The 13,167-nt window shown below is 41.9% G+C and overlaps 1 protein-coding gene across 3 annotated transcripts in view; it reads right to left on the bottom strand.

Annotated features, from left to right (window-relative positions):
* uacab (uveal autoantigen with coiled-coil domains and ankyrin repeats b) overlaps nt 1–13,167 on the bottom strand; it is a 38,239-nt gene that overhangs the window by 8,075 nt on the left and 16,997 nt on the right. The window contains exons 1-10 of one of the 3 annotated variants that reach the window (XM_053442756.1): nt 11,109–11,508; nt 10,379–10,509; nt 6,742–6,830; nt 5,184–5,248; nt 3,474–3,531; nt 3,105–3,175; nt 2,649–2,755; nt 1,707–1,888; nt 831–868; nt 283–339 (exon numbers count right to left, since the gene is read on the bottom strand). In XM_053442756.1, the coding sequence (XP_053298731.1) occupies nt 283–339; nt 831–868; nt 1,707–1,888; nt 2,649–2,755; nt 3,105–3,175; nt 3,474–3,531; nt 5,184–5,248; nt 6,742–6,830; nt 10,379–10,509; nt 11,109–11,144 (834 nt within the window). In that variant the 5' untranslated portion in view covers nt 11,145–11,508. Of the gene's footprint in view, nt 1–282; nt 340–830; nt 869–1,706; nt 1,889–2,648; nt 2,756–3,104; nt 3,176–3,473; nt 3,532–5,183; nt 5,249–6,741; nt 6,831–10,378; nt 10,510–11,108; nt 11,509–13,167 lie in introns of those variants that run through there. The other 2 variants (XM_053442674.1, XM_053442836.1) reach the window with 2 other exon arrangements.

Raw genomic sequence — 13,167 nt, 5'->3', positions numbered from 1 at the left:
AAGAAAGCGTCATCAGTTAACACTTGGCATTAAAACGTGTTCAGGATACGGATCAAAGGGCCGAGAAGATTTCATTGATCTTGATAAATAAAACTGACATGTTTCAGATTTTGTGCAATTTTGTGCAACAATCCAGTGCATTTAAATATTGTTTAACAGGGGGACTGGTATACACTCTACTGTACTTAAATGTGAGTGCAGTGAATTCAAGTACATATTTTGAATGCCCTGAGATTCTTATGAGTGATAATAAAGTAGAGTCAATGTGTGTGCGACACATACGTGTATGATCAGATCCCTTGTGTTAACCTCAGAAGCCTCTGATCGCTCCACTGAGTGCTGAGGATGAGACAGGATCTTTTTTTACAACCATGTTTACAGGTTATAACATTGTCACAAGCTTAAAACGTGTATGGAACAACTTCCACTTGTTATCACTAGATGGCAGTCAAGTTCAACTGAGAGACGGGAGCAGCTCGACAAAAGAAAAAGACTTTGGATGTGAGACAATGCTAATTCCTGTGTGTTTTTACAGCAGAGGCTTCACAGTATCTAATCATTTGAATGCTGCAAGGGAAGGACTTTGACTTATTAATGTCAACAACAGCTTTGGGATACGAGCAAACCTTGACCTTTCTCCTCTTTAACAAAAGCTTTATCGAAACAGAATGGCAACACAAATGTCACCTCATTAGTATTCCTGCTACATGTACATAGGAAGGTCTTTTAAATATGTAGAGTAGTGTGTGGAGGGTGTTGCAGCTTCTCCTCTCTATAGGTGAGGTTTAATGGATGATGTGGAGGGGTAAAGTGAAGGCTGCAGGAACTACCTGTCGCTTCCACTGTTCCATCTTTGCAGTTTCTTTATCTGCAACAAAGCAAGAAAACAGCAAGTTCAGATTCCACTTGTCCTCCCACATGTAACAAAGATTTGACAGGATTACCACTGTGAAGTCAAATAATAGTGTTTACAGCTCAGTCGCTCCTGAAAACATGTTCCAGGAAAAGAGACAAACAAAAGACAGAAGAAAAGAAAATAAATCAGAGAAAAGTTTGATCTTTGTCTCTTAACAGCAAATGGTAGTTATTTTCATATGTCAGTGTGTGTTCATATTCTGGAAGACGGTCAAATCTAACCTCTACAAGATATTTGAAATAAAACTGCCTTGATTTTCTGTGTCATTTGTATATTTTGTACATTTGTGTACAACTATTTTTTTGTGTTTTAATAGGTACAGTTATCAAACCAGTGGTAAGTGACTATTCACATATATATATATTTATAGATGTGCCATTTTCACTGTATGTATTATGGTTTTGAAAAAGGTGACTCACTTAATAGATGCGTATTACGCCACGTAGCTTAAACACAGCAAGCAAAAGTCTCAGAACCCTGTTACCATGCAACTGAGTCACTTCACAGCTTGGAAACTGGAATTTGATTTGAAACAGTCTACTTCCCATTTGTTTAAAATTTAATAAAGTGGTCTTTAAAAACACGAGATGATTTATCTTTGGCATTATTTGAGGATCATCACAACTGCACACACTAGGCTAACATGTGTCAGACAGAAGTTAAAATTTCAGATGCTTTGTTGCACTCGGAGGTCAAATTAAATATGCTATTCTTGTTCTTTTATTAATTTCAAACTGCTAATGATGTTTTTCTAGCACGTTCCGCCTCAGGTGGTGTTTTTTCCATTTACCTCGGGTGACTTTGTCGAGGTAACTTTTGACCATTGCAACGAGCTCCTGGTTCTTGCTGAGGCGCGCGTAGTGAAATGCATCATGACCCAGGCCGTCGACCACCTTCACGTCAGCGCCGCTCTTCAGCAACACCTCCACCGCGTCCTTGCAGCCATACTCACAGCCCAGAATCAGCGCCGTCCTGAGGGAGACCCACAACGACAGTTTAGGAGCAAAAACAAACACAAACTGTGATACAACTGTGTTATTGATGTGATTTATGCGAAGCTCACAAAGCAAAGCATCTCAAAAACAAGAATTCACTGTGTACTTTGCTTAACTGAGATCACATCTGGATGTTAATGATTGAATTTTAGAGAACTGTTTTGTTTTTACAAACGCTGGTTAGAAACCCCAATAAATATGTAAGTAAAAATGGGTTATTTACTGTTGTGATGTTGGATATTATATTAAATTGAAAAAAAAGCATTTAAAATTGTAATCATGTCAATAATACAATGAGTAAAATTAATCCACATGCCAACAGTTTCCAGGACTCAACTCAGCCTTGTGAGCCTGATATGCAAATTCAGTGTTTATTATTTGACAAAAAAATACGCAAATGAACTACTAATGATCTGTGGCTTCTAATTTCTGTTGTAATTTATTCTTCCATTTCTACTTTAGCTGGTGTTCATCAACAGTCCGACACTGGTCTAGTGAATATGTGTGTAGGGTCCCTTTTGCTAAATCAGTGAGGTGTGTGGTGAAAGTTCAGACCTAGCACACAATTTGTGTTTCTGTGATTCGAATTTCATGTCAGAAAGAGATCAATAGAGATGCAAATAGATTGATTTGTTGAATGTAAAGTGTAACACCCCTTGTCAAAAGATGTAACACATTTTGATTCGAAGTGATTGAAATTGATATTTGACAACTCGAACAAAGATTATGTCTCTTACTTGTTTTGCTTGTCCCGTATGGTGATGTCAGCCCCTCGCTCCAGCAGCAGGTGACAGATGCGTGAATGACACATCTGGGTTGCCAGTACCAAAGGTGTCCTGCCATCCTGGAGAAAAAAAACACACACAGGCAGACATATAGATACACACATTTCCACAAAGTCCCACTGGTACAACACAAGACAGTTACATAGTGAACGGCTCCATTCAAGGTGTCAATATGTCACTTACCTCAAAGCACCCACTGTAACCCACAGTTTACAAAAGGTTCATTCAAGTGGACCAGGTTGAGATTTAGTGAATCAGATTGTGTGTTGCTCTAACAGACCTGACATGTAGTGAACTATTCCCACAATGACCACTACACAGTTTGCACGGTGCAATGAAAGAAATGTACATGAGAGGAGACCATTTAAAAACAAAGTGTGTGAAATGAAGTGCATCATTAATCCTCACAAAATCAGTGGCATTCACAGATGCTCCGCTGTCACAAAGAAGCTTCACGCTGGATGAGCAGCCGGCCATGACTGCAGAGAGAAAGAGGAGAAACCACTGCAATCAATTCATCCCGTTGACAGTAACACAGAGAAACATGTGTTCAGCAGCTCAGTGCTGGCGTGGACCCTGCTGTATATGTTGAAGGTTTGCAGTCAAAACTAAAAGAAAGCACTTTTTCACTATGATCCTGGGTAACGGGGTAAATGATAACATTCAGAGCGGAGTAGGATAAAGCTTAGTTAGTCCTTGTGAACGTCAAGTAAAATAGACTTAGGACGAAAGTTAGTGAAGTGAGTAATACAGCAGAGTGTCTGTTAAGAGTCTTACCAGCATCATGTAGAGCTGTTCTTCCTTGTAGGTCCACATTTCCAACTGGACTGTTGTGCTGTAAAAGAGCATAGACATGGGTTGGCTCGACAGAACGATGAAGCAAATGATTTTTACTGATGTTAAAACATGACGGATTAAATCATAAACTAGATCTGTAAAATAATGAGGTACAACATTTGTCATATATCTAAGAGCACTATTTAAAGCTCACTCTAACAGCATCGTCTCACTAACACCAAAAACCTACAGTTGCTCTGTAAATAATGAAAATGCTTAGTGACATTTAAGCACATATGAGACATCACAGATTTAAAGAAAACACGCAAGTGTAATCAGCAGTGTACATTAGACGCGTATTAACACGAGAAGTTTTCACACAGCACAGTATAATAACAAAGACCCACTAAAAGCCCTCAAACGTAATTTCTTCTAAGTATATAATGATGTTAGTGGATCAAATTACAGCAGAGTAATAATTGGTTCTCTGCATTACATCCCTTGACCAACGAGGCAGGTCATATATGACCATTTTCTCTAAGTGGATAATGACGTTAGCTTGATCTGTTGATTGTTGAGCCTGGATTTTCAAGTTGTTCAAAAGCTAAAAGAGTGAAAAAGAAACTTATTTACCAAATCACACAAGTTACAAGGCTGTTGAATTCAGACAATTACTCAAAAAGTCTACTGTTTGAAAACAAAGTAATTATTTAAATAAAACAATTAAATTGTTTCACTGAAGAAACAACTTGAAGGCAATGGAACCCAAGTAGGCAACAGCAGGCGAGTCATGAGCTGCGCTGACACGTTTGAGACGTATCTGCAGAACTGTGGTGATGTGCGCATGTTGTGGAAGCTTTGAGGACTTAATGCCAACAGGGGCCTGATGTTGCTGGGTAAGCTTGCCAGCGAGCTCTGCCTGCCTGCCCCCCCCCCCCCCCCCCCCCCCCACTATAAAAACCAAACTCTCTCCAGCAACAAGGACCAAAAAGTAGCTGTGCTCTCAAGTGACAAAGCTTGGGGTGGGGTGGGGGGGTTGGAGGCGCTAGAGCGGCAACGGGAGCCGACGGCAGAGCATGGAGGGTCGGGGGGGGGGGGGGGGGATACCCTATACTTTGAGGGTTTGGGCTGACAGAGGGGAGATAGTGGGGGTGGGGGTGGTGGGTGATGGCGTCCAGCTGCTATGTCTGGTGTGATGACGGCACCAAGAATGGACGCCAGGTTTGCAGGAGGGAAGGCTTGTCAACACCACTGACAGTCCGCTGCCAACAGCCACTACCTCTGTTAGATCACTGCCATGTGACAGATAGGGGCGGGGCTACGAGGCTGTGAGAGCACAATATTACAGAGGTAGCCCCCTCATTGTAAACACATAAATCCTAAAGAGGGGCATGGTGACTCAACAGGGCCCACTGTCGACCAATACAGACTGGGCACAGCTGCCGGAGCTGTTGGGCAACAATTATTTAAAGGAGCTGTGACGGAAACTGACCGACCAGTGACTGAGAAGCTACTCTTTGGGACACATATACAACAGTGGCGATAAACAACACGGCAACATGATCAACAAGTAGAGGAATGGAAGAAAATAAAACCTACGATGTAAAGATCAACAGAATATAAGTTGTTATTCTGTGTTGTGTCGTGTTTCCTCACAGGAGTAAATAACAGTCGGGTACAGAGAGTGTTTGTGGAGCAGCGGTTGTTTACCTGCAGGAGCTTCTGCACGCACACCGAGTGTCCGTTTCTTGAAGCCAGATGAAGAGCATTTTTACCTGAAAGTGATAAATGAAGTGAAGATGAAGTACATTCAAACCCTCATGTGTGAATGTGTGTATTTTCGGAGCCATATGCAATGTGCAATTATCCTATCATGAATATTGTGAGCAGCGTTTCCCACAGAGTTGATTAAATCTGTGGCAATGGTGAGCATGCACGTGCACAAACATGGCACTCACACACACACACACACACACACACAACAGATTTTAAGCGACAGTTACACAGGCTAAAGGGTGAGAGACAAGTTCCCTCATGAGAAATACAAAACTGCATTGCTTGCCACTTGTAGGTACGTACACAACTGCAGATGAAACTATAAGGTCAACATTATATATATATATATATATATATTTTGTTTTTTGTTATTTACAATGTATAACAGCTACATACTGTTATACATTGTAAATAACAAAAAAGTTAACCAATTAATATTTCAATATTCCATTTGAGAAGCATTATATTTACAAATATTATGTTGGAGTCACGATTCCATTTCATTACTTGTTGAGAATTTGGTGAAAGCAATTCCATAACTTTTTTAAATCACAATTTACAAACGTGCTTCTAAAAATATTTAGCAGGGAGTTCCCAACTGATTTAATTTGATTAAATTAACAAACACTTCCAGCTTCATTAAGTTTGTTTTCCTTCTGGAAAAGTCAATGGACAAATTTAAAATGCAGCAGTTGACAGCTCCTGTTATGCAAAGATAATGTGATACCAATTTATGATCCTCATTAGCAGATGGAGTAAACCAATATAAAATTATTGATATAGTTTAATGAGCAAGTAATGAAGTCTATGTCTGTGCAGTGTCTGAGGATATCGGTTAATAGTTTAATAATTCATTATAAATTAAGCTTACGCCTCTTTTTGCTATTGGTTGTAATTTATTTAAACAATCATGCTCATTGATAAACATAGATGATCCGAGTGTGACAGGGAATTTCAGTAGCTAATATGGAAGAAGGCAAATGAAGAAAGAGAGGCTCAACCCTTTTACAAACATCATTTTACGTAACTGTTCGCAGTATTTGTGTGGAGGGAAAGCAGTAACGTGGAACAGTAACTGTATATTCTAGGTATGACATTCATTTAAATTATTTATATTCGGCATTGAAATGGACAGACAGCACCACTTTAACATTCCTCTTTGAACAGTGTTAGATTTAATTAAAATTATTCTTCAATATAAGCTGCCATGAAGAGAAGGAACATGCTTGCTAGCAGCCCTCTGTGTAGTAGATGAATAGAAAGAGAAAGAGAAAAATGTGGTAATGAAATCTCCTGAAGGTAAGAACGAGGGACACAAAGCGGTATACTTTTTAATCGTTTCAAAGAGAAGTTGCAATTTCTGCAATGTGCATTGAATGTTAAAGTAGTTTCAGTATAAACTCTTTGCTACTGATGTGATGGACATGGACCAAATATAAACACAAACAAATATAATATAAATACAGCTCCAGGGTACAACTTTGATCCTCACCTGTGGCATCAGTCGCAGTGACATCAACGTTGTGTCCCAGGATGAGATTGAGACAGTCTTGGTGTCCTCGTGTCGCAGCCAAATGAAACCTAGTAATCAAGAAGATAGATGGAGACATTTTAGGAAAGGAAAGACAGGGCATGCGGCAGAGTGAGGTGCAGCGGAGGGCAAGGGAAAAAGGGATAGGGTTTAAGAAAAGGGGGTGAGGGTGAAACTTAAGGACAAGAGGGCGACTGCAACCGTCTGCCTGGCTCCTGGCTATCAGCAGGATCTGCAGTCTCAAAGTAAATAACCCTCAGGGCCTGTATTGACTTTAAACAAACCAGGAGCAACTTGTTTGCTTCCTGCTGTAACCCCCCATATTATATGAATCAGCAATATTATAAAATCATTTGGCAAAGTTGCACAAATAGTACAGCTTAGCTCTGTGTTCACAGTCTAGTTTGGCCAACAAAGTATGAGCTATTAGTCCTAAAGTCCTAAAATTTAATATTTACATTTTATTAACAATAAATTCATCAGCTTGTGGATCATGTGGTTCAGTTAAAAGAACCAGAGAAGTTACTTAATGAACAATGACATGTGATTGTTTATATTCCATGTTTAATTCGCACAAAGTCAGCATATTCGCTTGTTAAATACTAAATTAAGTGTTTTCCAACCTGTATTTCATCATCACTTTTGACTTGAAACATTCCCGTTCACCTCCTCTGATTTAACCAGCAGCAGCATGGCCGCCACAAGCCATGAAGCTCTGCAGAGGACTTGTGTGTAAACCTATCTCAGTCTGTCGCCCGTCAAGTCACATGAACCTGTTTATACTCTAACCCCAAAGTATCTGCCAAGGAGACAGCTAGGCTGCCACCTCAACACTGGCGCGGGTATTAAAAGCCGTGTTGATGGCCACAAGATGCTGGTTCTCTGAGGAGAAGTGGAGGGTCCTGACCTCTCGGTGCAAACAGCAGACAGGAAGCAGACCACAGCTCCCCAAGTTCTGAGGGCAGAACTGATGTGAATCATCAAGTTCATGAGCCACAGCGCTTTCCAGAAACTAAAGGAGAGAATGTTTCTAGACAGGGTCAAATGTGCATGTATTCTTTCTTGATTCTCTCTGTCCAAACTGCTCCAATATTGTTGCACATTGTCTGTAGGTCCACTGATGGCTTGATGTGCCAGTCAGAAGCCACAGCATCCATCTGATGGGCATCATATAAGTGGTCACTCATGATGAGCCCACACTTCACTGAATTCTGCAGTAATTTGAGAACCGCATTGTCTCATGCATCAGCACCAAACAGTAGCCAAGCAAACTACTGAAGAACGGTATATGGTTAATACATTTTTGTGGTCTCTGGTCACTGTTCCTTTTGTGGTTATTAATCCTTCAAATCTTCGTTTTAACCAAAAGTAATGCCCATAATCCTTTTCATTAAAGTCCATGTGTGTTGACTTTTTTTGTCTTCATTGGATTTCTAAAGTAGTGTCAGTGTGCCAAGAGCACATGAACATATGAATCACTCTGACAGGGATAGGTTTCATCATGAGGTTCCTTGGGATTATCAACTTTAAGCAAGATTAAAGTCTTTATCAGCTGAGTTGTGAACCACACTCAAATAAATATCAAGGATTATCTAGTATTTTAAGAAATACCCATTAAAGACAAAACCTGCACATCTTCATGAGATCAGGTTGAAATCAAGGCTTACTCTTGTTATTCTTAAAAAGACACTTTCTGCTAATTCTGACAAATAATGGGCTCGCACCGGTACCTTTAGTCAGTGCCAGTTTCACGCTGCAGGGCCAAGCAAATGCTGTGATGTCATGTGGACCTCTTTTGCTGTGAAGGTCGTGCCAGCCTGCTTTGTGAAGGTCGTGCCAGCTCGCTTTGACAACTGCACAGAATGAGCAGGTGTGATGGGCGGGCTCACCTCATTGGGAGCAAGCTAATGCCACAGCAGAGATGTAAAGCGTTTACTCAGCTGGAGGCCGCGATGGAAAGGTTAGAGCTGAATTCATTAGCTGAACACAGTGAGGTTAATCTGGGACCCAACAAATTATATATTGGAGGTAACAGTTTGTAATTAGTTGCCCCGCAGAGGTCCGTGATTACATGGGATCACCATTCGACATTCCTCTGAAGGCGTTTGCAGCACTCAGAATGCCACCGACACATGTTGGTCTGTGTGTGGCCCACTGAACTATAAGCAGACTTGCTGAGTTGCGATTGTGGTTCACTTTTGTTTTGGGCAGACCTGGCAAGTGTGCAACCTCTTTCCATAAAAGTCCAGTTAAGGTGATGCGTCGATTTTAGTGTGAACTAGTTGTGGTTTGTCTGCCCTGCAGGGGAACACTAAATAATGAGTGCAACTGTGTTTAGCTGCAACAACCTCTAACAGTCTGTCTTTGCACGGTTGGCAGCCTCAGGTTCTGGATTTAATTCCAGCACCTTATAATGGGACCGGACATTTAACAGGTTGTTTGTATGATTCTGTTTATTTACACCCATGCATATGTACAGTCACTAGTCCGTGCAATGGTGTGACAGGAGAATTTCACACACAGCTGAAAATACTTGGAATCTGCTGTTCCATAGTTATATGCTTTAATAAAGCCTTTGTCAAAATAAACCTGAAGCTCAGGCCAGACACCACTGACTTCATCTATCTGGGGATTAAACTGGGGGCGCCCGGACTCCCAGAATGCTGCTGCTGGAATCTGTACCTGCTTTTTTAAACAGCTCAGTGTATTGTTTCCCAAGGCTGGGACATTATAATCACCGATAGGACCAAAATAAAGGTCTGCATGTGATACCTGAAATATCTGTGGTTTTTTGGAATCAGCATCAGTGAATTCCCTGAACATATTTCTGTTAACTTGACCTATTTTCCCCACGCACCTTATATCATTTCGAATCCTATCTTTCTGTTAAACCTCCCCCTCTTATAACAACTTGTGTAAGGTGTTTATACAGGAAAGAAACAAAAACAAACCTCAAGCTTGAGGTTCCCATTGAAAAATACAATATAAATATGGGCCTTCAAAATGTCACCTGATCCCTATAATGGCCTGCAGCTGGGTCTAAATGCATTACTTGGTGTTGCAAGCACCAGAGTGGTTCTGATCCGAAATTTGCAGGGAGTCATTTCCTGTGAGGACTACATAAACAGTCTCAGGCCAATGTGGTCAAGCCTTCAGTGGCCACAAACATTCTTTACATAAACTCCCACACTGACCTCCAGTTAGAAAGATGGACACCAACAGGGCCATTTCTGGATATAAAAATGGTCCCATAATAATATGGAACTGCAAATGCTTTCACATGAAGTGCAGCTGGATGAAGGAGTCACATGGGAATTTGGAGCAGGCAGGATTTATTAGGATTTGGAGACTTGATGTCATAAAAGAAGGTATGAGGTACAACATAATTTTAATGTCAGAGTGACCTCATTGTCAAAGCATTTGGGAACCAGGGTCAGGAATTCGAAGTGAGGCGTCCACTGCAATGTTTGGAATTTGTGACGCTTAGCATTTTGAGATTTGGACATTTTCAAAAAGGCATTGCAGAGTGAAACAACTGCTGGCAAATGTGTTTGTGTCTGTAGATGGTGACAGTGTGTGTGTGTCTGTGTTGACTCACGCAGAGCGGCCTTCCACGTCAAGCTTCGTGGGGATGATGCCCTTCTTCCCGAGAACAGCAGCCACCTTATCCACTTCGCCCCGTTCTACCGCCTTCATCAGCCGATCATCATACTTGTTCCAGTCTGTGTTCTGACAATGATGATAAGGAACCATCAGACATGCAGTGGGTTTGATGGCGTTTCACAAACCAATCAGATGAGCCAAATACATGTAACAGCACTACTTTCCACTTCTTTAAGCGGACTAATAAACACAACAGTGACAAACACAAAGTCAAGATCTGACACAAAAACAACAACAAACATTATGGCAAGGTGATTTTTCTTTTTGTAGCACAACAATAAACTTGTGTTAATACAAAATGTGCCAAAAATGTGCCGTAATGCAGATTCACTAAGTTCCCTGATGAGTGACAGCTACAAAGCATGGAAACAGAGTACTCTTAAGGCTTCTGGGAATAACATTCAAGGTGGAGTGCTTCATAATGGAGATCAAAAATGAAATGACATACTGTTATCACTTTGATAACATGCACATTATCCGGTAGTTAAGAAACAATTAACGAGTCACCAAATTGATCCACAGATGATTATTGCCCCATTTGCCTCAAGAATAATTTCCTCACTGCATTACCACTTGTTAAAGCACAGCGTTCAGGGAGTTGAGTTTGTGATGAAAGCACAAAACACAAGCAGCACTAACGGAAGTTACCGACAATGAATACCTACAAAGTGCATGGAGGTGCATTTCAGCCAGCGGCTCATCTTGGGTGAGTGGAGCTGGTCCTTGCACCTCGCTACTGAAAAGGACGCCACTGTTCCGGTTTACAAAAAACACAAATTGAGAAAAATTGAGAAAAACAATATAAAAAAATCCCCTCAGTTCCTCAGTGCACTCAGCCAGTGAGCACAACAAAAAATGGATCTGAAGAGAAAACAATGACAGTCTCCTGCAGTGGAGGTCCTCCTACGGAAGGCTCAGCCTCTGGAGTTCCCCGCACTTGAGGCAGCGAAATTAAGTTGGCAGGATTTTCTAAGCATTCCTGTGTTGCTCATAGGCTCTGCCTGTAAGTTCATCACTGCACAGCAGTTTGGTTGATGATGGTAAAAGGAAGGAGAAGGAGGAGTGAAAGAGGAGGAAGGAATAGAGGTGGAGAAGCAGATGGGCCAGCCCTGCCAGCCCTGGGACCTGCCCTGGCCGGCAACTGCAACTCCTCCTCGGGGGTAAAAGTCAGCTCAGCCTGGCTACCGCTCGCCTCCCCCAAGTGTCTTGCCCTCTATTCTCGCCTTTCTCCTCAAACCTTCTGTTTCTCTCAGTCTTCTCTTGTTGTGATGATCTTCCACTTCTTCTCTGAATTGTTTTCTATCAGCAGAAGCTGGGAGCTTGTTTATCAGGTGAGATCTTCAGAGCTCCTCTCTGTTCTCTTCTCTCTTCTATGACTGGTCTCCAGCGTCTTCACCCGACCAAATGGCAAGGTCAGTCAGGCTCAGTGGGGTAAATATGTGAGCTCTCCCAGGTTTAAAATATCACCCCCTCCCTGGTAAACGTCGGTGGTGCAGACAGCCCTGCAGACTGGTTACCTCTTTATTTTTTGACCCTCCAACCTTTCTGTAGTGACTGATAGGAAGACAGGGGCTAAGAATACATTCTGGACATGCCTGCACCGTGAGTAATGGTGATAGTGCCCATCACTGCTGCCAGCATGAAACAAGGCCAGCCAGAGAGACCTTGCTTACACCGCCACCCCCCGCTGTGCTCCCTGTTTGCCTTCATCTGAAAATATTCATGTCAGAGGGGGATTATGGTTTGCACATTTGAAGTGGTTCTGGCACTGACCCTCACAGGGCACTACTGGGGGAAAAGCTACCTCGACCCATCCATCTAAACAGAGTGGTGTGGCTCCAAAGCCCCCTGATCCTCGCTGCACAGTGGCAAGGTTAGATGTCAGCCGGTTTACAACCGTCTGTCTGAGACTGTAGCCCGACCATAAACTACACTGCCGCTTTACTTACACTAATACCATACAGTTAACACTGCAACAGCACAACTTTCATTTTCAATAGGTAAAAATATCACAGGAAAACAGCCACAGAGAAGCCACCGGAGGATAGAAGGGGTGGTATAGGGAGACCCGTTCAATTTACACACGGCATCAGCTCTTTGCAGGGTTGTGTTACTGTCCGCTGCCAGACTGGCGTGAACAGAGCAGCACTGATATCCACAAACATGCAAAAAGACCTCCTCCGCATGACCCGTCACATGAAGAAGTAGGTGTCAACTTACGAAAGCTGCTCACCCTTGCATGGAGACAAAGGCGCCAAAATGGCACCTAGCTACGCAGCATACTGTACATCGGTCACGTAAATATCTCACATGGGTGTGCTGTATGTGTGTGTGTGTGCGTATTTGTTTGGGAATCTGTTTATGTACTAGTTAATAATAGGGCTGTTAGCAAGCTAGTGTTGCCACTGCAGAAGTCACTCACTTATACTGACAAAATAAAATGTATAATTGACGACAGTGATTATGTGTGCCATCACAAAATATTTGGTTTGGATTGTTTTAGGGTGACGTGGTCGCAGAGGAAGGGTTTATGTATAAGATGCTCTTTGTTTTTCAACACCAAGAAGTCTTATTTCATATCCTGGCGTCAATATGATGTCAACGTATCTCCCTGCTTTACTTTCAAACGCTAAAAAAATATTCAAGCAGTTTAAAGTCCTAATTTTCACAGGGCCATCTACAGAGACAAAGAACTATTCCCACTCGCATTCAAACCATTGGTCA

Source organism: Pleuronectes platessa, chromosome 1 (assembly GCF_947347685.1).
Source record: "Pleuronectes platessa chromosome 1, fPlePla1.1, whole genome shotgun sequence".
Taxonomy (NCBI): domain Eukaryota; kingdom Metazoa; phylum Chordata; class Actinopteri; order Pleuronectiformes; family Pleuronectidae; genus Pleuronectes; species Pleuronectes platessa.
Note: the sequence above shows the minus strand (reverse complement) of the source record. Positions and strands in the feature narration are given on the sequence as shown.